The sequence below is a fragment of the Loxodonta africana genome, chromosome 4 (genome assembly GCF_030014295.1).
Source record: "Loxodonta africana isolate mLoxAfr1 chromosome 4, mLoxAfr1.hap2, whole genome shotgun sequence".
In the NCBI taxonomy this organism is placed as follows: domain Eukaryota; kingdom Metazoa; phylum Chordata; class Mammalia; order Proboscidea; family Elephantidae; genus Loxodonta; species Loxodonta africana.
This window is the reverse complement of record NC_087345.1, coordinates 30,532,103-30,558,107: the sequence shown is the minus strand read 5'-3', so window position 1 is coordinate 30,558,107 and position 26,005 is coordinate 30,532,103. Positions and strand designations below refer to the sequence as shown.

The 26,005-nt window shown below is 39.2% G+C and overlaps 1 protein-coding gene across 1 annotated transcript in view; it reads left to right on the top strand.

Annotated features, from left to right (window-relative positions):
* NR1H4 (nuclear receptor subfamily 1 group H member 4) overlaps positions 1–26,005 on the top strand; it is a 60,093-nt gene that overhangs the window by 25,965 nt on the left and 8,123 nt on the right. The window contains exons 3-7 of the mRNA XM_023538761.2: positions 3,110–3,262; positions 5,557–5,690; positions 7,172–7,270; positions 7,597–7,696; positions 17,316–17,462. Of these exons, the coding sequence (XP_023394529.2) occupies positions 3,110–3,262; positions 5,557–5,690; positions 7,172–7,270; positions 7,597–7,696; positions 17,316–17,462 (633 nt within the window). The remainder of the gene's footprint in view (positions 1–3,109; positions 3,263–5,556; positions 5,691–7,171; positions 7,271–7,596; positions 7,697–17,315; positions 17,463–26,005) is intronic.

Below are 26,005 nucleotides of genomic sequence, written 5' to 3'. Positions count from 1 at the left end.
CCTGTACTTAATATTAAGTTATTCTACTCTCTAGTGACCTGAAAGGAGCCCTGATTGCCCAGTGGTTTAGTGCTGGGCTACTAGCCTCGAGGTTGGCAGTTCACACCCACCAGCCGCTCGGTAGGAGAAAGATGTGGCAGTCTGCTTCTGTAAAGGTTGCACCCATTACTTTTGAGTTGATTTGGACTCATAATGACCCTATAGGACAGAGTAGAACTGCCCCATAGGGTTTCCAAGGCTGTAATCTTTACAGAAGGAGCCCTGGTGGTACAGTGGTTAAGCACTGGGCTGCTAATCAAAAGGTTTGCTGTTCAAACCCACTCAGCTACTCTGCAGGAGAAACATGTGGCTGTTGATCTGTTTCTATAAAGATTGAGGTTTGGACACCCTATGCTACAGTTCAACTCTGTCTTATATGGTCACTATAGGATCACTATAGGGTTGTTATGAGTTGGAATTGACTTGACAGCAAGGGGATTTTGTGACTCAAGGGAGGCAATTTGCAGTATAGTGGTTAAAAGCATGGGTTGTAGAGCAAGGCTGACTGGGTTTGAACCCTCCTAGTCTACTTGTTAATCACGTGATCTTGGTCAAGGTACTTATTTTCATTGTACCTATTTTCTTCAGTTATAACATGGGGATATATAATATCACCTAAAAAACAAAAACATAATATCACCTACAACATAAAATTGATATGAGTTGACTAAACGCAGGTAAAGTGGTTAAAACAATAGCTTGTTGTTGTTGTTGTTAGGTGCCCTTGAGTCAGTTCCAACTCATAGCAACACTATGCACAAATGAATGAAACACTGCCTGATCCTGCACCATTCTCGCAATTGTTGCTATGCTTAAGCCCATTGTTGCAGCCACTGTGTCAATCCATCTCATTGAGGGTCTTTCTCTCTTCCACTTACCCTCTACTTTATCAAGCACTATGTCCTTCTGCAGGGACTGATCCCTCGTGACAATATGTCCAAAGTATGTGAGATGAAGTCTTTCCATCCTTGCTTCCAGGGAGCATTCTGGTTGTACTTCTTGCAAGACAACAATAGCTAGCAAGTGCTTAAAAAATGTTAGACATTATGCCAACAAGCTGTTAAAATTGAACTCTTGCTGTCTTAATTCTGACAGAGGCATGAAGATACTAGATGCTATATTCCAAAGTGAGCCAATCTTGCAGAAACTTCTATGTGGTGTTCAAGAACCAGTTAAATACTTCGCCTATTTTGAGGAGTTGGAAACTATAGAGAGGTCTTGTAAAGATTCTAGAGCGTATTACTAATGTGCTGTGAATCCCACATCCTCATCACAAAGGGATGAGGGTAGGGGCAGAGGTGACTGTTGTTCAAAGCCATGATTGGAATGTATAGTGCTTTTGTAAGAATTGGAAAAAGGTGTCCTCCCTTCCTCAGGGAAAACCTATATACTAAGGAGGCCCTGCTGTCCTTTAGCTCAGGCCCAATGAAAGGGCCTTCAACAGGATGACTTGAGGAGCCTGATATGTATCCCCTGAAGCTGAGGGACACGTGGGCTGGTATCTGACTTTCATCTAAGAAATTGAAAGGGCAAGTGGTAGGGTGCCTAGTTCTTTAGAGATAAGTAGGAGAGATTTCCCTACCCCATAGAGTTCATTGGACAGAAAAAAGTCAGCTCAGGTTTATCTTAAATCCTTACCAAGAGAGCCGCATGGAGGAGCAAAGGGAGCTCAGTGTAAAGAGACTTTAAGTGAATTGCCAGATTCCTAGATACCGAACCATACAAACCATGGGCTAGAATTGAGATATATTTGTCATCATCAGGGAACTATAGATGAAACCATCCCAGTGATGGGAGGATTTCTGTAAGGACCCCAACCCAAGGGAGAAAAAGTCAGCTTCAAAAGCTCATTAGGCAGAAGTCAACTTATAATCATATCAGACAAGAAGAAACTTTCCTGCCACTTCTTCACTTGCCTTCCACAATCCTCTCCCCATTCCTCTCTCCCTTTTGATTCTGGAAGTGTCAGAAACTATGGCTAGATAAATGCAAGGGAAAGACTAGAAGTGGAACGCGGGGCGTTGGGGGAGGAGAAGCAGAAAAGAAGCCAGTCAAGCCCCTTTCCTAACTCAAAGCATCTTATCATCTGTAGTAGGCTGCAGCTTTAGCTACACCTTCTCAGGGGAGACATTTACCTTAAACGAAGGTTGGCATTTTTATTATTACACAGATTGGGCATGTGTGTACTGAATTGAAACCTTGAGTGTGACCTACTCCCTGTCTGACTGGTAAATAAATAGCAGCTAATTTTCCAAGACCTTAAGGCTCACTTCCTATTTTGACCTCTTCATCCAGAATTGACCATTCTCTGTGCTGCTCTGTCCTATCAGAGGAACACTTAAATTCATGTGGTTATTTGCATGGTTTTGCTCTCAGGCATCCTGTAAGCCCTAAGAGGGCAAGGATAAATTTTTCGTCTTTGTACCACCAATGCCTAGCCCTCACTGACACACAACTGTCTCCCAATAAAGATTATAAAAGTAATTCATCTTAAAAAACAAAAAAAAAAACTAATATGAAGTACCTAGAATAGGCAAATATATAGGGTTCCGAGTTTAATAATGCTTTCGGGCGGGGAGGGGAGTGGGCAGAATTATTGTTTAGGGAGCGCTGAGTTTTTGCTTAGGGGGATGGAAAATTTGGCAAAGGGTAGTGAAGGTCGTTGCCCAACATGGTTGATATAATTGATCTCACTGAATTGTACTCATGAAAAATGTTGAATTGGCAAGTGTTGCGTTATCTATATTTTTTACAACAATAAAAAATTAAAAATACTGTTTGGATATATAACATTAAAAAAAAACAGATTTTTCCTGAGAGGCTGTAATGCAAACTTGTCTTTATTTCCGAGAGAGAAATTTAACAAATGGCAGCCTTCTAGACAGTGCAGTGTAGTTGAAAGCACCCTGTCTCACCAATATGTTCAAGAGTTTTTAGTACCGGAGCATTTAGTACCTGGGTGCTCTTCAGGAGTTCATGAGAAAATGCTCTGATAATTCTCAATTCCAGCTTGCTTTTCTGAGTTGAAGTTGTTAGGAGCCTGTTACACCTTTCGGTGTTTCTCCCACAGGTTTCTTCAGAAGAAGCATTACCAAAAACGCTGTGTACAAGTGTAAAAACGGAGGCAACTGTGTCATGGACATGTACATGAGAAGGAAGTGCCAAGAGTGTCGACTAAGGAAATGCAAAGAGATGGGAATGTTGGCTGAATGTATGTATACAGGTATTCGCCTCAAGCAATTAAATTCCACTAAAAATCTTTTAAGGAGGCGGGTGTCAGGTAATTCATATCACTAGAATGGTACTTCACACATCAAAGAAGGGATTTACTAAGCCATCTAAATGTCTTGAAAAGTGTAAGGAACCCCTGAAATCATCCAAACTATCAGCTAAAGAGCATTTTATTCACCTGAAAGAAATGGCTGGACTTTGTTGTGATGAGTTATATACTGCTAAAGCAATAGGCTTTAATAAGCAACAAAGAATGACAGTCTAAAGGTTTCCTCCAAATTTAATTTTAATGCAGTTCTTATTTATTGCTTAATTAGCATAAAAGTGTAGTTGTAGAAAAAAATGAAGAATGCTTTATAAGGTATAACTGCCTCTGAATTGTCTAAATAGAGTTTTAAACTAAGCCATTTTATTAAGAATCCGCCTTCTGTTAGTACACCTTTGAACCAATTTGTTTAGGTTTACACAGGAAATTAACTACTCTGAGTTTTAATATAATATGGCCCTTCAATCTGATAAAGAAACACTGTATTAACTGCTGGCTTTGTGAGGAGCTATAATCTCCATCCAAATTTGGAATGGATGCTAGTATATAACGTAATTAATTTTTCATTCTGCAAGTTATGCAGACCACTCAGATTCTGAGATAAGTCCTATTCCTGCTCAAAACACAAATAGACAAACAAATGTCACCAAGGGGATGATAACATTCAGGGAGGGAATGCCACATGAAATAAAAGCCTTCCTTTGGAAAATGACTCCAGCTCTATTGTTCCCCCAAACCGTAAAGGCAGTTGGGCTGGACTCAGAGAAATGATCACGCAAGAAGAGAGAAAATAGGTCAGTGTAAATAATACAGCTCCAGGTGGATGAAACTTTTATGGTGGTTGATCACAATCTCATTTTAGCATATATGAAACAAGAGACTGGCAATGAGGGCTCCTGCTGGAATCCAATCTTCCAGTGGAAACACTTCCTTTGATACCAAGTGGTTCACGTTGCTCATCATTTAAATATGTACTTGTTCCAACAGAAGCACTGAGGGCATTTTTCATGACTTACCTTTAAGTGTCTATAATATTATTTACAAATCCAAATTCATGTGGTAACAGACGCAGACCTTTCATATGATTCTATAAAATAAATTCCCCCCGCAAAGAAGTTACAGGAAGTTTGTTTCATTAATATTGAAAGGAGAATATGGAAGTTAACTAACTGGAGATATGGACAAATATTCTACATTATTTTTGATAGCTCCATTTAAGTGTAAATCCATGATGATACTGTATAATCAGTCAAAAGAATTTTTCCAAGTCAGCTTGGGTATTTTCATCTTTAATTATACTCTCAATTGTTTGGACAGTTCTGAAAGTTAACAGGATTTTTAAATGTGCCCTTAAGGATGTTGACATTTGTTTAACTCAACAAGTTTAACTATGTGTGTTTAATGTGAAATTAAATATAGTTCTTGTTGTACAGTTATGTAAACAGGGATAAAAATAATATTAACCTCATGCTTTAAAACACCAGGCATTTGCCCCAGTTCTGCCCCTAACTAGCTGTGTGACAATAAGCAAGTGTCTGACCAGCCCGGACCACAGATTTCTCATCTATAAAATAGAGTTGGGTCTCAGGATTTCTAAACTTCCCCTGCAAATCAAATGCTAACATCTTGGGGCTCTATTATTTTAATAATGAACATAGAATGGTTCAAATATTTCTTATAAATTTGTCTTTTTTTGGTACCTCAAAGAGGCTCTTGGATGCAAATCACTATGCCTGCTTTTACATTTTTATTTGCTCAAATGCAACACATGCCTCACGCCTAGTGGCTGCTCAATGATATTTCATAAAAAGCTTTACTTAAGTTGAGTTCCTTTTATCTTACATTTGAATTCGGGACGGTTTCATTTTCCTCTGCTACATAAAGTTGAAAAGGTAGACTATATTGCTATTACAAAATCTTTAGAAATAGCCATTTTAAAAAGATCCGATTACATTTAATTTACGCAAAATCCTATGAAATAGGTATTATTTCCATTGTACAAACGAAGAAACTGAGACTCACAGAGGCCAAATTTATTGGTCGAGGCCACAGAGTTTGTCAGGAGGAGATGTCAAGTCTTAAACATTGGCCTTCTCTTTTTGAAACATCGGAGAGACTAGCTTTAGCTCTGTGTCGTATTGCACATGAGGCCTTCTGAGCCCACTAGACATCAGGAGCTTCCTGATCACAACCCAGCTAGCTTCCTGTGGTTGATTAAATCTCTATGTTTATTTTTTCAGGCTTGTTGACTGAAATTCAGTGTAAATCTAAAAGACTGAGAAAAAATGTGAAACAGCATGCAGATCAGCCCATTAATGAAGACAGTGAAGGACGGGACTTAGGACAAGTGACCTCAACAACTAAATCATGCAGGGTAATAACATGCAGTGGTGTCTGTCAAAGCCTACAGGAGCTAAGCTTCTGGGTATATAGGGATCTAGCTGGGAGGCTTTTGAATTCTGGCCACAGGCAGAATTCCCATTTGAATTGTATGTTAAATGGACTCCTTCTTCATAAACAAGACAGTAATACATGCTTTGGTGTTGGAATTTAATAATAGTGGTATATGAAGCAAAAAGTGAAAGTTCTCCTCCCTGACTCAGTTCCACTCGGACTACCAAGAAGGTGCCAGTTGGAGTGGTCTAGTATATAAAATTGATTTTTCAAACTGAGCTTTGATGACCATTTTTCTCCTGTCATTGAGAAAAAAGGCTCAAACTGGGAAGGATGTGAACTGAATAGAGGCTTTTGGGTTAGTCCATCTCAATGGGTAAAACAGGGTGAATACACATCTGTGGACCAATAAAGAAAAGCCCTTCCCACAGATGTCACAAATTACTCAAGACATCCCTTGAGAAACCTGGGACAAAATAATATTACAGAGGACCTATGTACAGATGACCCACTGTGATAAGCACAGGACATTTGGAGGAACTTTAATTTGCCATTAGCTGAAAAACCAATTATTCATAAAGGTTCAAGTCAGTCTCTTCGCAGTATTTACTATACTAAAGGCCAAGAAAAGTTTATCCACAAAAAAATAAAATTAAAATTAAAAAAGAAAAATTTATCTATATTTAGCTTTTCAAATATGTCATTTTGTATTCATTTCAGAAAAAATAATTTTATATAAAATGCTGTTTTGCCACAGTGCTTCATCAATAGCACTTTGGGAGAAGGAAGCAGAGTTGACAAAATTATTTACTCTTTAAAAGGTGTTAAGGGAGAAAGTAATCTTTGGGGTCTTAATTGTCCAGATCGATGACTCTCTAGGGCTCAGAAAATTTTCCTATAAAAGGCCAGCTATTTTAGGCTTTGCAGCATATGGTCTCCATTAACACTAGTCAACTCTGCCATTATAGTGTGAAAGCAGAATAGACAATATGTGAACGAATGAGTGTGGCTGTGTCCCAATAAAAGTTTATTTACAAAAAACAGGTGGATTTTGCCCGTGGTCTGTAGTTTGTCGACCCCAGCTCTACATGAATACCCTTAGACAGACTGTCTACTTTTTCTGTGGGAACATCATTTCCTTAGTAGTGATTAAATCTTGAACTTTCACTGAACTTATCTGTGACTGGGCTTAAAATGTTTCATATCTAGACTAATTGTTATTCCCAAGAAATACATGAAAGAAACAACTTATCTCCATTTACAAATAGGAAAATGAGTCACTAAATGCGATATGGCTTGCCCAAGGGCATAGAGAAAGCACCAGAGCCCATAGTTGCAGCCATATTTAGGGCTTTTCTTTATGAATTTCTACAACTGGTTCACTTCAGATGAATGCATACATAGGAAGGATGCCTTATTATCACCCTAACACTAACACCTTTTATTTTCTTGCCAGTGTAGGAGAAAACTGAGCTCACCCCAGACCAGCAGAATCTTCTACGTTATATTATGGATTCATATAGCAAACAGAGGATGCCTCAGGAAATAACGAATAAAATTGTACGTAAAATATCTGAAAAGACACAGGATTAAAGTTAACATTTTACAACTTTGGAGGTGGAACTTATACATGAATATCTTACTTCGAAATGATTAGCAATGAGAATTACAGTTATACATTTAAACTTTTGGCAGCATTAAACAGAGTATGGAGTCTCCCATCTATCTTGGTAATAATAGTTGCTCTCCAAGGATCTGGGAAATATGAGCTGGGTCTTTACATTTTATGAAGAGGCTTTGTAACCTTGTTCTTCTTTAGTCTCATGATTTTATATTATTTGTCTTTTAATACTCATTAATCATTTGTTTTTTTTCTTAAAATTTAGTTAAAAGAAGAGTTCAGTGCAGAAGAAAATTTTCTCATTTTAACTGAAATGGCTACTACTCATGTACAGATTCTTGTGGAATTCACAAAAAGGCTGCCAGGTATGTCAACATATCGTTATTTCTCTATCATTCTTGTGACATTCAAACGGGAGGGTCTGCTAATTGTAAAATCAGAATCACCTCACCTAGTTTAAATTAATGTATCTAACGACCATAGACACGAAATGTTAGAGCCAGAAAGGATCTTTAAAATAAAGTCTATTAATTCTTCCAAATTGATAAAGAAATTGAAACTTTGCAAAGTTGTCATTCACACATTTATTCATTCAATAAGCATTTGTTGATATCTACCATACACTAAGCACCATTACTTTCAAGGATAGTGATTAAAAATATATGTACAAAATGCTGTTTGAGCAGAGAAAAACGAGTTGCTAATTTTGTCTGGGAAAGACAGGGAGGATTCAGAGAGGGTCTGTCTTAGTTATCTAGTGCTACTATGACAGAAATACCACAAGTAGGTGGCTTTAATGAACAAATTTATCTTCTCACAGTAGAGGAGGCTAGAAGTTTGAATTCACAGTGCTGACTCTAGAGAAAGGCTTTCTGTCTCTTGGCTCTGGGGGAAGGTCCTTGTCTCTTTAGCTTCTGCTTCCCGGGTCCTTGGAGATCTCCATGTGTCTTGGCATCTATCTTACCCCATCTCTGCCCCTTTCGTTTGCTTCTTTAATATTTTATATCTCAAAGGAGATTGACTCAAATACACCCTACAGTAATCCTGTCTCATTAGCATAACAAAGGCAATACTTTCCCAAATGAGATTTTAACCACAGGCCTAAACCAAAAACCAAACCAAACCCAGTGCCATCGAGTCGATTCTGACTCATAGCGACACTATAGGCATAGAGGTTAGGATATACAACACATATTTTCAGGGAACACAGTGCAGTCCATAACATTACATCCTTTGGTTCCCCAAAATTCATGACCTGCTGTATACAAGACACATTCACCTCATTACATCACTCCAAAAGTCTTAAATCAACTCCAAGTCCAAAATCTCATCTTCTGAATCATCTAAATCAAATATGGGTTAGACTTTAGGTGTACTTGATCTTGGGGCAAAATTCCTCTTCAGCTGTGAACCTGTGAAATCTAGATTACAAGCTACTGTTTCCAAAGTACAAGGTGAAACAGGCACAAGGTAGACATTTCCATTACAAATGCACAAACCCAGCAGAACAATTTGCATTAGCTCTCAAGACTTGAAAATAATCTTCTGTTAACTGAGACCATCAAGGCAATGGCCGTGGCCCCCAGACTCTAGGTGTTGGCCATGTTCTCTGGATTCTAGGTGGAGGCCCCTCAGCCTTCGACTTCAACTCCCCCTTCCAGGCCCACTGGGGTGGCAACTCAGCTGCCTCAGGTTTGGGCAACCCCGTTCTCCTAATCCATCTGAGAGGTGACCCCACCCTCTCAGCCCCAGCAGGCCTCGTTCTTCTGCCTCTTGGGCATGGCAGCCCTGCCCCCTCAGCTGTGGGTGGTGGCTCCATGCCCCTGGCACACCTTAATGGCAACCCCATGCTCCGGAACTGAATGGGCAAAGATCTGACTCTTTGAAACCCAGGAGGTTGTAGCCCCACATTTTGAGATCCAGGACCCCATGGCCCCACACTTGGAAATCAAGAAGCCCCTGCTCCTTCTGCTGTCTGAGCTGTTCCAGGGATGGTCCTTTTCTTTTCTCCGAGGATGAAAGATGTAATTCCTTTGGCCTGTTTCCTGCCAGTAGAATACCAAGAGGCAGAAAGTGTTCTTTCTTTTTGTTCTTTCTCTGTCCCCATCAGGTTTTCTGATGTGGCAGTTGACTAGATCCTTCAATTACCGGCTTAATCTCTTTACCAAAAGATTGTGTAACCACATCTTTGGTGAACATTCTAGGATACATGTCCTTAGTTTGTACAACAGAATCTTTAAATTTTGTTTTATTTTGCACAGTTTAAGTTCATCTCTTTCCTCTCACATTTTACTATAAGCAGCAAGGAGAAACTGCACAGCCCCTTTAAAATTTTGCTTAGAAATCTCCTCAGCCAAATATTCAAGTTCATCACTTAAAAGTTCTACTTTATATCAAACATTTGAAAATAATTCAAACAGGTTCTTTGTTACTGCATAAAAAGCCTCTCCCTTCCTCCACTGTCCAATCACATCCTTATCACTTTTCTAAAGCCTCACCAGAAGCACATTTAACATCCACATTTCTAGCAACATTCTGTAATGGACACCATATATATTCTCTAAGATAATAAAGACTTTCTCTATAGCTCTCCTCACTTCCTTCTGAACCCTAATCAGAATTGTCTTTTACATCCATAGTTCTACCAACAGTCTCTTCAAGGCAATATTGGCTTTTACTATTAGGCATCTTAAAACTCCCCCAGCCTCTACCCATTACCCAATTCCAAAACTGCTTCCATATTTTAGGTATCTGTTAAAGCAGCACCCCACTCTTGGTACCAAATTCTGTCTTAGTTATGTAGTCCTGCAATAACACAAATATTACAAGTGGATGACTTCAACAAATTGAAATTTATCTTCTCACAGCTTATGAGGCTAGAAGTTTGAATCAGAGCACTGGCTCTAGGGGAAGACTTTCTCTCTGTCAGCTCTGGAGGAAGGTCCTTGTCTCTTCAGCTTCTGTTTCCTGGTTCCTTGCAGATCTCCAAGTATCTTGACATCTATTTACCCTATCTGAGCTGCTTTCCTCTGCTTGTTTAATCTCTTTTATATCTCAAAAGAGATTGACTCAAGACACACCCTACACTAATCTGGTCTCATTAACATAACAAATACAACTCATTCCCAAATGGGATTTTAATGACAGGCATGTTGTTGTTGTTGTTAGGTGCTGTCTAGTCAGTTCCAACATATAGCAAGCCTATAGGACAGAGTAGAACTGCCCCATAGGGTTTCTAAGGAGCAGCTGATGGATTTGAACTGCCAACATTTTGGTTAATAGCTGAACTCCTAACCACTATGCCACCAGGGCTCCAATGACAGGCATAGAGGTTAGGATTTACAACACATATTTTTGGGGGACACAATTTAATCCATAACATGGCCATATTTGAGTTGTGTCTAAAAGAAAATGGAGTTTTCAAGGTGACATGAAGGAGAAGGGACATTCCAAGTAAAAAAGCTTACTTGTGCGAATATAAAGATGCATAAACAAGAGTGGGATTATTAAAGATGAGAAAGAAAATTCAGTGTGACTGGTATTCAGGGGTGCCTCAGAAAAAAAGGCTTGGCAATCTGCTTCCAAGGTCACAGCCATTGAAAAACCTACTGAGCATAATTCCACGCTGATACACATTGGGTCACCATGAGTCAGAATTGACTTGACAGCAATGGTTTGGTTTTGCAGAAAAAACTTCTTCAATGTGTCTGGATAAAAGGTAAACTTTGTGCCAGACTGATAATGTACTTACTAGGGAATTTGATCCTTGTCCCCTGAATGGTAAAGAGTTTCTGGTGAGTTTTAATCAGATGGTAGAGAGGGAAGTAATCAGATTTAGGTTATAGAGACATGGCTTTGTCAGGTTTGCTTATGATATATTTGGATAAGGAGGGACTTGAGGCAGATCAGTTGGCATGCTACTACACCAGTCCAGGATAACCACCAAAACCAAAACGGTTGCCATCAAGTAGATTCTGACTCATAGCAACCCTACTGGACAGAGTAGAACTGGCCCACAGGATTTCCAAGGAGCGCTTGGTAGATTTGAACTGCTGACCTTTTGGTTAGTAGCTATAGCTCTTAAAGTCCAGGCTAGAAGAATTGAAATAAAGCAATAGCAGTAGGAGAGAGAATAGAAAACAAAATGAAGAGAGATTCAAAAATTAATAGGGCTTGATGAACAATTTTATGTGTGGAGTGAGATAGATGGATTTATCCACAGCCATTCTGATAGATGGTGGCAATACAGAAACTAGAACGTAGGAGGTGAGTCTTTTCACCTCATTGTCAATGCTGTCCCAAATCAATAGGTTTAAGTCAATTTAGTGTTTTTCAAAAATATTAGTATATTAGAAACCCACGGTTTAGAAGATTAGAATAAATACCTTGTATTACAGCATGTTGTGTTGTTGTGCACCATTGATTTTGACTCATAGCAACCCTATAGAACAGAGTAGAACTTCTCCATAGGGTTTTTAAGCTCCGGTGGTCCAGTTGTCAAGTGCTAAGACTGCTAACCAAAAGGTTGTTGTTGTTAGGTGCCGTTGAGTTGAGTCTGTTCAGACTCATAGTGACCTTATGTACAACAAAATTAAACACTGCCAGTCCTGTGCCATCCTCACAATTATTGTCGTGCTTGAGTCCATTGTTGCAGCCACTGCGTCCATCCATCTCATTGAGGGTCTTCCTCTTTTTCACTAGCACTCTACTTTTTCAAGCATGATGTCCTTCTCCAGGAACTGATTCTTCCTGATACCATGTCCAGTGTATGTGACATGTATTCTTGCCATCTTTGCTTCTAAGGAGCATTCTGGTTGTACTTCTTCCAAGACAGATTTGTTCATTCTCTTGGGGGTCCATGGTATATTCGATATTCTTCACCAACATCACAATCCAAATTGTAGGCGATTCAGATCCACCAGCCACTCTTTGGAAACTCTATGGGGCAGTTCTACTCTGTGCTATAGGGCCTGTATGAGTTGGAATCAACTCAGCGGCAAATAATTTTTTTTTTTTTTTAAATCTTTACTGGAGCAGATCATTAGGTCTTTTCTCTTGCAGAGCCGCTGATGGGTTTGAACCACCCACCTTTCAGTTAGAAGCCAAGCACTTAACCATTGCACCACTGGAGTTCCTATAATATATTAACACAACACTGTAATTTTAAATTACAGAAGGTAACTTTCTGACATAAGATTTTATTATATTTTAATTAGGCATGGTATTACTTTATTAAATGTGTCACAGATGAACACAAGTCTATGTGGTCGTTGTTGTTATTGTTAGGTGCTGTCCAGTTGGTTCCAACTTATAACTACCCTACATACAACAGAACAAAACACTGCCCAGTCCTGTGACATCCTCACAATCATTGCTATGCTTCAGCCTATCGTTGCAGCCACTGTTGTCAAACCATTTTGTTAAGGGTCTTCCTCTCTTTCATTGACCCTCTACTTCACCAAGCATGATGTCCTTCTCCAGGGACTGGTCCTTCCTGATAGTTTGTCCAAAGAACATGAGATGAAGACTCACCATCTTTGCTTCTAAGGAGCATTCTGGCTGTACTTATTCCAGGACAGACTTGTTTGATCTTCTGACAGTTCATGGTTTATTCAATATTCTTCATCAACACCATAATTCAAATGCATCATTTATTCTTCGGGCTTCCTTATTCATTGTTCAGCTTCCACATGGATATGAGAAGATCAAAAATACCAAGCTTTGGTTAGGCACACCTTAGTCCTCAAAGTGGCATCTTTGCTTTTTAACACTTTCAAGAGATCTTTTGCAGCAGATTTGCCCAATGCAATATGTCCTTTGATTTCTTGACTATTGCTTCTGTGGGTGTTGACTGCGGGTCCAAGTAAAATGAAATCCTTGACAACTTCAGTATTTTCTCTGTTTTTCATGATGTTGCTTACAGTTCAGTTGTGAGCATTTTTGTTTTCTTTATATTGAGGTATAATCCAGACTGAAAGCTGTAGTCTTAGATCTTCACCAGTAAGTGCTTCAAGTCCTCTTTGCTTTCAGCAAGCAAGGTTGTGTCATCTGCATAATGGAGGTTGTTAATGAGTCTTCTTCCAATCCTGATGCCCCATTCTTCTTCATATAGTTGAGCTTCTTGGATTATTTGCTCAGCATACAGATTGAATAAGTATGATGAAAGGATACAACCCTGACACACATCTTTCCTGATTTTAAACCATAAAGTATCCCCTTGTTCTGTTTGAAAGACTGCCTCTTGGTCTATGCACAAATTCCTCATGAGCATAATGAAGTGTTCTGAAATTCCCTTTCTTCTCAATGTTATCCATAATTTGTTATGATCCACAGAATTGAATGCCTTTGGATAGTCAATAAAGCACAGGTAAACATCTTTCTGGTGTTCTCTGCTTTCAGCCAAGATCCATCTGACATCAGCTATGATATCCCTTATTCCACATCCTCTTCTGAATCCAGATTGAATTTCTAGCAGTTCCCTGTTGATATGCTTCTGCAATCACTTTTGAATGATCTTCAGCAAAATATTTCTTGTGTGTGATATTAATGATATTGTTCGATAATTTCTGCATTCTGTTGGATCACCTTACTTTGGATTGGGCACAAATATGGATAGCTTGCAGTAGGTTGACCAGGTAGCTGTCTTCCAAATTTCTTGGCATAGATGAGAGAGCACCTCCAGCACCGCATTCGTTTGTTGAAATATTTTAGTTGGTATTCTGTCAGTTCCTGGAGCCTTGTTTTTTGCCAGTGCCTTCAATGTAGCTTTGACTTCTTCCTTCAATACCATTGGTTCTTGAATATATGCTGCCTCCTGAAATGGTGGAAAATCGACCAACTCTTTTTGGTATAGTGACTTTCATCTGCTTTTGATGCTTCCTGCTTTGTTTAATATTTTGCCCCTAGAACTCTTCAATACTGCAACTCGAGGCTTGAGTTTTTTTCTTCAGTTCTTTCAGCTTGAGAAATGCTGAGCGTGTTCTTCCCTTTTAGTTTTCTAACTCCAGATATTTGCCCATTTCATTATAATACTTTGTCTTCTCCAGCTGCCTTTTGAAATCTTCCATTCGGCTCTTTTACTTTATCATTTCTTCCATTTGCTTTAGCTGTTCTACATTCAAGAGCAAGTTTAAGAGTCTCTTCTGACATCTATTTTGATCTTCCATGTCTTTTTAAGAGTCTTTTGCTTTCTTCATGTATGATGTCCTTGATGTCATCCTATAGCTCATCTGGTGTTTGGCCATTAGTGTTCAATGCATCAAATCTACTCTTGAGATAATATCTCAATTAAAGTGGGATATACTCAAGGCCTTCCTAGTCTGTCTTAGTCTGGAAACTCAGCTGAAACCTGTCCACTATGGGTGACCCTGCTGGTATTTGAAATCCTGATGGCATAGTTTCCAGCATCACAGCAACAGGAAAGCCGCCACAGTATGACAAATTGACAGATGAGTGCTGGACACGTTTACATAAAACTCATAAAAGCAAGAAATATAATGTTTTTGGCCATGTATGGGAAAATAATTTTCAGTTCAAACAGTCACTTGGTCATAAACCAAGAAATAATCAAAGAGAAAAGATATCAAAGCAACAATATGTTACACATCTCTTTACTCCCAATACTTTGCCCAGTTCAGAGAGATGGAAAGAGTACAATCAATATGTGTTCAATGAGTAAAAAAAAAAAAATCAGTTGCCATTAAGTCAATTCCAACTCATGACGACCACCTGTGAGTCAGAACACAACTGTTCTCCATAGGTTTTTCCCGAATACAACTGTTCTCCATAGGTTTTTCCCAGGTGCCTTTGGGTGGACTTGAACCACCAACCTTAATCTTTAACTTTGCTCTCCTTTTTAAGTTCCCAGTGCCATTTAATCTTTTCCTAAACCATTTAGACCCTGATGGCATTAGTTTACCTCTGTTTGTGTAAACGCGTGTGTGTACATGCAGACACCTACATGTGTGTTTTATTTCCCATTTATTCATTCAATTATTCAACAATAATTTTTGAGTACTTATTACTTGCTAGGTGCTGGGGATACAGTCAAGAACAAAACAAAGTTCTGCCCTTAAGGATTTTACACTCCAGTACTCAGGTAGTGGTAAAAGCTTGAACAAAAATAAAGTACGTGGGGACTAATTAGTAGTGGAAAGTACTGCTTTAGGGAGGCTAACCTATAGAGTCACAGTGAGTCACAGTGAGTTGGAATCAGCTTGCTGGCAATGGGTTTGGGCTTTTTTTTTTTTTTTTTTAACCTTGGAGCAGAAACCTGAATGCAGTGAGGGAGTGGGGCATAGGGGTATTTGGGGAAGAGCATTCACCCTTGAAGCAGAAGTGGGTTGTGTGTTCAAAACACAGACAGGAGGTCAGTGTGTCAGGAGCACAATGATTGAGGAGGAGGAGGAGGAGGAGGAAGAAAAGGAAATGAGGTTAGCGAGGCAGCCAGAGACTGTACCATTTTATAAAGGCTGTATTCATTTCTTAGGGGTGCTGTAACAAAATACCACAAATTGGGTAGCTTTAACATCTGAAATTTACTGTCTCACAGCTCTGAAGGCTAGAAGTTCAAATCAACATGTCAGCCAAGCCATGATCCCTCCAAAGTGTATAGGAAAAGATCCTTTCTTGTCTTTCCCAGCTTCTGGTAGCCCCAGGAGTTCTTTAGCTTGTAGATGCATGGTCAAATGGCCTTCTTTTGTCTGTCTGTCTCTCTGTGTCTCTACTCTTACATAAGGACACCACTCAGGTTGGATTAGAACCAGTCCTACTCCATATGACCTCATGTTAACTGACAACATCTTCAAAGATGTTGTTTCCAAACAAGTTACTTTCACAGGTACTGGAGGTTAAGACTTCAATATATGTTTTGGGAGACACAATTCAACCTATAACACCAGGTAAAGAATCAAACTGTGTTTTTGTAGTTTTTAGGTACAAATCTTTTGGGGGGGACACAATTCAATCCACAACAAAGGCCTTATAAACCTGGATAAGGACTTTGGATTGCCCAGGCAGTGTTATATTCCTTTCCTTCATTTTGGAAATTTTTTCTCATATTTCTGTGGTTTTCTCTATTCTCATCATACAGTGCTGAGCTCAGAGTAGATACCTCAACATGACTTTATTGGTTTTGAAGGAAAGTGCTACCTATTCTCCAGATTAACAGAAGTTTCATGAGTCAGCCAAACAGTCCTCAAACCTCTAGTTTCACATAAAGATTTTTCTGTCTATGGATGCTGCCATTCTACAAAGTTGACCCTATTACGCCAGTTGAGACTGAAATATTTTTTCAAAGAGAATTGGTCTGCCTCCAATTTCTGAGGATTGCTTCATTTTCATCAGCTTGCTTCCTCCATATGTGTGTGTGTGTGTGTCCTTGGGTGGCACAAATGGCTTGCCCTCCACTAGTAACCTAAAGGTTGGTGGTTTGAACCCACCCAGTGGTATGCCACGGAAGAAATGACCAGCAATCTGCTTCTGTAGATTTTATAGCCAAGAAAACCCTATCAAGCAGTTCTACTCTGTAACACATGGGGTCACCATGACACCATGAGTTGGACTCAACTGTATGTGTGTGTGTGTGTGCATAAAATGATGTGCGTGGCCTAACATCTCCTCTTGCCCAACTTGTTCAATAATCCCTACTCAATGAAAATAAAAAACCAAACAAAAACCCATTGCCATCAAGTTGATTCTGACTCATAGCAACCCTATAGGACAGAGTAGAACTGCCCCATAGAGTTTCCAAGCAGCACCTGGTGGATTCAACCTGCTGACCTTTCGGTTAGCAGAAGTAGCACTTAACCGCCACGGCACCAGGATTTCCAATTTGGGGAATGTAATAGATTCTCGTTGACTCAACTTGACTGTCTAAACTTAAAACAGTCACAAAATCACTTTATGAGGATGATGGTGATGATGGAAAATTGTTATAGAGTATTCACAGCTGCTTAATACTGATTTGATTATCATATTTATCAGGATTTCAGACTTTGGACCATGAAGATCAGATTGCTTTGCTGAAAGGGTCTGCAGTTGAAGCTATGTGTCTCCGTTCGGCTGAGATTTTCAATAAGAAACTTCCAGCTGGACAGTCTGACGTACTGGCAGAAAGAATTCGAAACAGTGGTAAGTGGTTTGGTTAAGGGTAAAAGGGTTCTGTTTTGTTTTCTGTAAGTAAGGATTCATATTGTGCTATGAAAGCAGGGTTCATGCTTATCTTACAAAACATTGTATGCCTATTGTGTTGGGCACAGAGAATGGCTCTCAAAAAATGTATTGAATAGATGAGACTTTTAAAGGCTTTATTCAAAAAAGCCCTGTTGCAATAGAAAAATAGGAAAAATACTCTTTTCACTGTATTGGGATGAAGGGTTAAAGGAGGACTTTTTTTAAAAAATTGGAAAATTAAACTGATTTTTTTTTTTAAGCATAAAAGAACTGGATTATTCAGCCTAGAAAAACACTCATTTATTCAAAACCTCCAGGTATGAAGGACTAGATATTCAGCTATTATTCATGCTTATTCAAAGCAAAATATGATGAAATAATTACAGCAGCATTTATATATCATTTACTAGGTTCCAGACACTGTTCTAAATAGTTTACATATATTCTCTCATTAAATCCTTGCAAAAATCCTATGAAACAAGTACTATTATTGTTACAATTTTGCAGAGGAGGAAACTGAGACAGAGGTGAAATAACCTGCCGAGAGGCAGGCAGGAAGAAAGTTAGAATCCATGCTTCTTAACCACAGTGCATGTTGCCTCTCAGGAGACAAAATGAAACAATAGCAGGAGTAACTCAGTTTAATTTATTACAGAATAATACTAGGACAGGGAGGGTCAAGAGACATTGGAAGGGACTACTAGGATTTCTGTGTCATTTATATGTGGAGAGTTTTAAAATAGGATACATTCTTATTTTCCTGAGAGAGTTTATATATTGGGGGGAGGGGAGGTGGGAGAGGGCAAATGAGATGAAACGGCTTCTCAAGAGCTCCTTTACCTAAAGGACTTCTCAAGATCTTTTCTCTCTAAAGGGTTGTCTGGAATACATTTAAATACTTTTAAAATCAGAGTTTTAAATGAGAGATTGGTTGGAGAGTTTTCAGGTGGTTCTGCATCTGTGATATCAGTAAAACAACTTAAAAATTGAAAAATATTTTTCAGCAGTCTTCCCATAGTCACTATGTTTTCTCCTCTTAATTGAAAACTGAGAATATAATTAGCATGACTGGTAGATTTAAAAACACACACTTATTAACACACATCTTATTTACATATCCATTGATTTATTAGTTCAACAAATATTTAAGGTTAAAAACATGGTGGTGGCAGTGAAGAGCTATTCCCTGCCCTTTAAGAAGCTTAGAGTCTAGTGAGAAGATAAGAGCCATACATAAGTAATTACAATAAAATGTGGAAGAGAAGAACTAACCCAGAGGTGACTTCCCATTGGAAGGGTTCTGGAAAGGTTTTGTTGGTGTTTGAGCTGGGCCTTGAATGATGTTTGAATTGGATACCGAGGATGGAGGTGCAGAAAGAGGGGCTAGCAGGAACAAGGGGAAGAGAAAAGAAAGTTCAGGGTGTGCACACAAAAAAAGGAATGTGTACTTGGGTTTGATCAGACTAAACGTAACATTCGAGGCAGAAAAAAGAAAAAATGCCAGAAAGGATGGTTGAGGGCCTTGAATGCTGTGCTAAAGATTTTGTTCTTCATTTCCTAAATAATGGGAAGACGTTTTAGATTTCTGAGCAGAGGTGGGAGAGCATGAAAACCATGCTTTAAAAGGCTACTTCTCTAGCAATGTTAGGATGTGGAGCTGACTTAGGAGGGGGAAGGTTTCAAGGATGTGATCCCTTGTGTTGGGAGAAATGGAGAGAAGGTGAAGGAACTGAGGTGTAGGTCACTGCGGCTTTTGCGCCCCTTGAAAGACATGTGGTCAAGAAATATGGATTCTAATATGGGCCTTAATTTCATGCAATGTGTGCATGTGTGCATGAGTGTGCACATGTATGCAAGTATGCAAATATGGGTCTTAATTTCATGCAATGTGTGCATGTGTGCATGAGTGTGCACATGTATGCAAGTGTGTGCCTGAACGTACGTGTATGTGTGTGTGTGTGTGTCCAGGCTGGGGGTAAGGGAGAAGGGTTGAATCTGGTAACCTCCAAGGTACCATCCACTTGTATAAGACTTACTGCTTTTCTTCTCTTAACTCATTCAATCTTTCGGATGGATGCCTTAGCCAATCACTCTACCAGCTTCTTACGTACCTTGTATTTAAAGCTACAAGCAGCAATTGACAATTCAACTTAGGAAAGAGTTAAAGGTTGCAAGCTGCTGAATTTTCATGCATATTAACTTAATTGTTAGCTTAGGCTATAGAATGTAAATTAGTGGTTCTCTCTCTATGAAGAAAATTAATGTGGATAAAGCCTCTTGGTCAGTTATTTGATCCTGACTTCCATGCACTGGCAAGGTGCTCTCTTTAACAAAATCCATACATCAAAATCTAATTTTTTTAAAGCTAATGAAATAAAAAAGGGATGATGACTCATATGACAAAGTATTTTTTTTATTTTACAGACAGGTCTCTTTCACTGTCAAAGGATCCTGTTCTAGTGTGTGGTTTGGTTTGTACATCAAGAGGCAGTAATGATTAAGAGTGCTCTCTCTGGAATCTGGCTTGGATCTAGGCTCACTTTTTATTATCTCTAGGTCCTGTATTTTTTAAGCTATTGAAATAGGCCTATAACTAGTTTGATCGCTTTGAAATCATGTCTAAATTTAATATTTATCTCACATAGTCTCACCTGGATTTTCAAATTAGAAACTCCATAAGATGGGGACCACCTCTTTTTGACTCATATTTTACCCAGGCACTGAGCACATACCTGGCTTGTAGAGGCTGTTCAATAGAAATCGGTGGGATGAATAAATGAATGAATGAAGATCTGTCTGCAGCTATGAGTTTTCCCCTTTATTTGCTTTTCAAACAATTCTTCCCCCAAATATCAGAGTAATTGGTATCCCCACTGGACAACTAACCAACTAAGCACCCTTTATCAAGACCTTACCTATAGTAGTTAATTTTGGGGACAGACGTCTCTGGCATTTGAAGGTAAGACAAGGAAAACACAGTTTGGGTTAGGAAGCACTGCTGTATTGTTTCTCCTTCTTCTCAAGGATGAGTCGTTTAAAGTTGATTTAGGTACCAGACAAAGAAAACTAGGGGTGCCGTCACTACCATATGAACTGAAATGTTTTGACTAGGGGACATCTTGAAGTGGAATTATCTAGCAGCTGTCTCATCTCTCTCTCTCTCCTGGGTGCTCAACTTCTATTTGTTCTCTTTGCTGGGTTCCATTAAATCCCCTGGGTCCTGAGCCAAGTCCAGTGTTTCCATTTCCATGATGATCTTCCCCAATGTGGCTGCAACGGAGACAATACCTTTTCACTCTGGTTCAGCCAAGGGAAAAAAAAGATTTTCTCAAAAAAGTTTACTGGAAAACTAAGAGGAAATTGTGAATGTTTATAAAAGGCACATATGCATAATACAAAAATCTATTAATCATAGTACTAAAAACTATCAATTATTCACTGTCTACTATGTGTCAGGCTCTATTCTAAGTGTTTGCGTGAGTTTGGGTTCCACATGAAGCAGGCACCAAGATAGGATCAGACTTTAAGAGATTAATTGGGGAAAATGCTTCTGAGGAATAAAAGGAAAATCACCCTCTCTGTTCCTGTCTTACCCCACTGGCTACTTTTCCTCAGTTATTTTGCTGGTTGCTCCATCACATCTGACACTCAAGGTTGTAGAGGCACTTGATCCTCACTCTTCTTTCTACTTGGTCCTCTTCTTTCTGAGTTCTATCCTGGCCACTGGCATTGGTAGTGAGATTGACAGTTCCCTAAGAGGTATCAGAACAAGCTTCTACTGGTTGTGAGAGTCATCCAATGAGAAGAGGTCAAGGACTAAGTCCTGGTAGATCCATTGGCATGTGTCAGGAGCTCTGAGAAAGGCCTGGGAATTAGTAACAGGCAGACGACAAAGAAAGTGACAGAGTCATTCTAAGAGGGTTGCAGGAGGGCTTTCTACGCAGAATCAGGATGCCATGAGAATGTATGTCAGGCAAAAGGAACATCTCAAGAGCATGCCATAGGAGCTGGGGTTCAAGGAAATATGAAAAAGCCCCAGGAGGACTCCTTAGAGCAAGATGGACTCCCCAACCTTAGTCAGGTGTCAAGACAAGGACCATCACCAGGAACAAGAACAGAGCCTATTTCCTAGAATTAGATACAATGTGGGACTTCCCACGGTTTCCTGAGTCTGAGGCGGGGCTGTTGCTGTTGGTGTGAGCAGAGTAGTTCTATCTATGAAGACGCAAGAACTCCAATGACAAGACCCAGCAGTGCTTACATTCAGTCTCCCTTGGGTTCTGGCTGTCCCATATTTCTGAAGCCTCTCTGTAACTGATGTATCAGCTACCTCCATCAGGCAGAAGCAAACGTTCTGTCTCTCCCATGTCATGTCTATTCCTTTCTAAAATTTAACACTTTCTAATATCTTTTTTTTTTTCCTAAAGAACACCTTTAATTGATGAATCACTTGTAGAGATGACTGATATCCCCCAAATCCTAAGAATACTTAACCCTTTCTGGCTCAGATTATCATCTCAGAATATATCCCCAGAGTTCTCAGATTGGAGTCTCATTAGCCCTCCTCCTCTCCGTACAAGAACCTGAATCTGTTTAGAACCTTATTGTTTCCATTTGCCTCTGCCAATACCATAACTGTCCAATAACAATGGAAGACCATTTCCACTGTGACCTTTATTTGTTTATCTTTTTACTCATTTTTTTTCCAACACTTTCACTGAGTACTTGCTATGGGCCAGATAATCCAAGAAGCTGGAGTATATGAAGAAGAATGAGGCACCAGGATTGGGGGAAGATGCATTAACAACCTGAGATATGCAGATGACGCAACCTTGCTTGCTGAATGCAAAGAGGACTTGAAGCACTTCCTGATGAAGATCAAAGACTTCAGTGTGGATTACACCTTAACATAAAGAAAACAAAAATCCTCACAACTAGACCGATAAGCAACATCATGATAAATGGAGAAAAGATTGAAGTTGTCAAGGATTTCATTATACTTGGACCCACAATCAACACCCATGGAAGCAGCAGACAAAAAATCAGAGGACATATTGCACAGGGCAAATCTGCTGCCAAAGACCTCTTTAAAGTGTTAAAGAGCTAAGATATCACCTTGAGGACTAAGATGTGCCTGACCTAAACCATGGTATTTTCAATTGCCTCATATGTATGTGAAAACTGGAGAATGAATAAGGAAGATCAAAGAAGAGTTGATGCCTTTGAATTATGGTGTTGGTGAAGAATATTGAATGTACCATGGATTGCCAGAAGAACGAACAAATCTGTCTTAGAAGGACAGCCAGAATGCTCCTCAGAAGCAAGGATGGCGAGATTTCATCTCATGTACTTTAGACATGTTATCGGGAGGGACCAGCCCCTGGAGAAGAACATCATGCTTGGTAAAGTAGAGGGTCAGCAAAAAAGAGGAAGATCTTCAACAAGATGGCTTGACACAGTGGCTGCAACAATGGGCCCAAACAGCAATGATTGTGAGGATGGTGCAGGACCAGTGTTTTCTTCTGTTGTACGTAGGGTTGCTATGAGTCGGAATTGACTCAACAGTGCCTAACAGCAACAACACGGGCCAGGTACACTGGGAATACAGAGATGAATAAGATAAAGTCACAACCTTCAAGGACTTTATCTTCTAGAGGGAATAGATATGAAAAGTAATAATTGCAATCGAGTATCATGAATAAATTAGGTTAGAGGTTTTGTTGCTGTAACAGAAACCAAAATTAATGTGGCTTAAGCAAGATATAAGTTTATTTCTATGTTGTAACATCTAGGCATGAGGAGAGCAGAGCTGGTAGGGCAGCTTTGCAGGGATAGGAACCCAGGCTCCCTCTGTCTTGTTGCTCATCCTTCCACAGCATGTTAATTTCATCCACATGGTCCGCAATGGCTCACTACCATACCCACATTCCAGCTAGTGGGTAGTGGAAAAGAATGCCATATCCTTCCTGTAAGGGAATGACCAGCTGTGGCACACACAACTTCCACTCACATCGCCTGGGCAAGAACTTAGTTTCCTGGTTAAACCCAGATTCAGGAGAGACTGGGAAAGCAGTCTTTGTTCTGGGAAGTTTTATGCCCAGCTAAGATGGCTATTTCTACATTATAGAACACTGATTCTCAACTGGGATGACTTTGCCCCCAAGGAGTGATTTGGCAAGTCTGGAGACATTTTTGATTATCATGACTGGGGGAGAAAGGGAGGAATACTGCTGGCATCTAGTGCATAGACACCAGGAATGCTGCCAATCATCAGCCTCCCTCAGCAAAGAATTATCTGGTCCAAATTGTCAGTAGTGCCAAGGTTGAAAAACAAGCTGGGGAACAAGCAACAGTGTCTTCTACACGTGATAAATTCTGCAGTAAATGTTTGTCAAGATGTACAGCAAAGTGGCACTTTATAGGAGATTTTTCTATCCATATATTGAGTGACTCATTCAACAAATATATGTTGAGAACTTACTTTGTGCCAAGCACTTTGTAGTTATTGAGGGTATGGAGATGAGAATATATGGTCTTTGTTCTCCAGGAACTCACAAACAAGTGGGGAAGGTAGACAACCAAATGATTCTAAATCAATGTGCAATGTGATAGGTAATATAAGGAAAGTATATATGCAAAATGAAATTGGAGCATAAAAGAGTCTTCCTGGGTGAGTCTACTTGGTGAATCAGGAAAGGGTCACCAACCTGATGATCAAATCATGGAGGATGATGAAGAACGCCTGAAGCTACAACAACCCTGAGAAAGGCATCCCAAGCAGAGAAATAGCAAGTGAGAAGGCATGGTGGCATGAGAGAGCACCCATGTACAGGATGCACAAGTGACTTGATATTATTGGAAAATAATATTTATGAAGCTGAGAATGTAGTAAGTGCTGGATCGTGAAGGACACCAAATACCACGAAAGTAATTTAATGTAGCTTTTATAATTGGGAACCTTTGTAATATTCTGAGCAGACATGACATGACCATGGCTGTACCTTAGAAAGATCATTCTAGTAGTAACATGAAGGATGGTTTGGAGGGGTTGAAACAAGAAGCAAGGAGACCTGTAAAGATACTAATGCAATAATTAGGGGAGAAATGATGAGGGTCTTGCAGGTTAAAAATGTGTAATCAAAAAGAAAAAATACCTTGCTTGTAATTTCACAAGTTTCAAAACTTGTGATTCTGTAAGTTTCTGAAAAGTTCAAAAACGAATGCCTCTGGTTTATAATAAGGTACTTTCCCCAAATAGCAACCACATATTGTGACAATAAAAACCACCCAAACTCACATGCTGCCTTGTATTTTATTATCTATAATGATGCTCCCACTTATTAATATTTATGAATTTTCTTCTCCCTGTCAATTTCCAGAACATTGCCTCTTCCACACACCAAATAAAAACTTGATCTTGCAAGATGGCCTTTCAGAATAACTTTTTATTCTTATGCTAATATAACTCATTCTTATTTTTATTGTACATTTAATTCCAGAGTAACACAATTTCTCATAACCCTGTTTATGACTGCCGAACTCTTTACATAATATAATGTGAAATTTCTCTTCTTGTTTTTCAAATTCATACTCTTTTGTTCGCTATTATTAAAACCGAATTACATACACAAAGATACTACCTCCTGAGATTCATTTACTTAATGAGGGTTACAATGTTTACTTATGTTAATTAAGGCTTCAGAAACATATGTCTGGCACAGCCTGTGGATAACTTGCTTCTACACAACTCTAATGCATCGATGATTTTATTCTTAAGGTAGTATTATAATGCAAACTATATTTTAAGCTGGGATATTTAATAAAAATAGGAATAATCATATGATACCATGAAATATAATAGAATTAAAACTGTCTTGCTAACACTGAATGAGTTGACATTTTAACGTTAGGGAAATAACTTCCCATAGACCAAGCCAACTCGTTCTGCAAAGTCTTAATCAGAGGACATTCTGTTCATTTCAGTTATAAATAACCCCTGAAATATATAATTAAAAAATTTTTTGCTTCTTATGACAGACATATAATCAATTCAGTATTTATTGGAATGACAATATGTCTCACAACTTTAAATGTCTGTTAAACTAGGTAGTATTACGCTTTGCTAATTTTTGTGATCAAAGTGGTATTGTTTTGAGATGTACGTGAGCAAGGAATGCCATTGGGACAATGGTGCCATTCCATTGGTGCTAATAGGTTGGACCCTGACCTCTATTTCAACCACTAAACTCTACCCAGGGAGCCACTCGTGCCATACTGTTGGCCCTAAGGAAAAGCTGCCATCAGATTAGCAATTCAAAAAATAACTACTTTCAAAATGGAATAAAGTCCCCCTTAGTCCCCCTTAGTCCTAGTGGCTAAAAAATATCCAGCCGGATTAGGTCTTACTGGTACATGAAGACATAAAAGTGTAGCTCTTTTGTTGGGGTAGTTGTCAGTTAGTATGCTTTTGGCTGCAGGTAATAGAAAAATCCAAACCAATA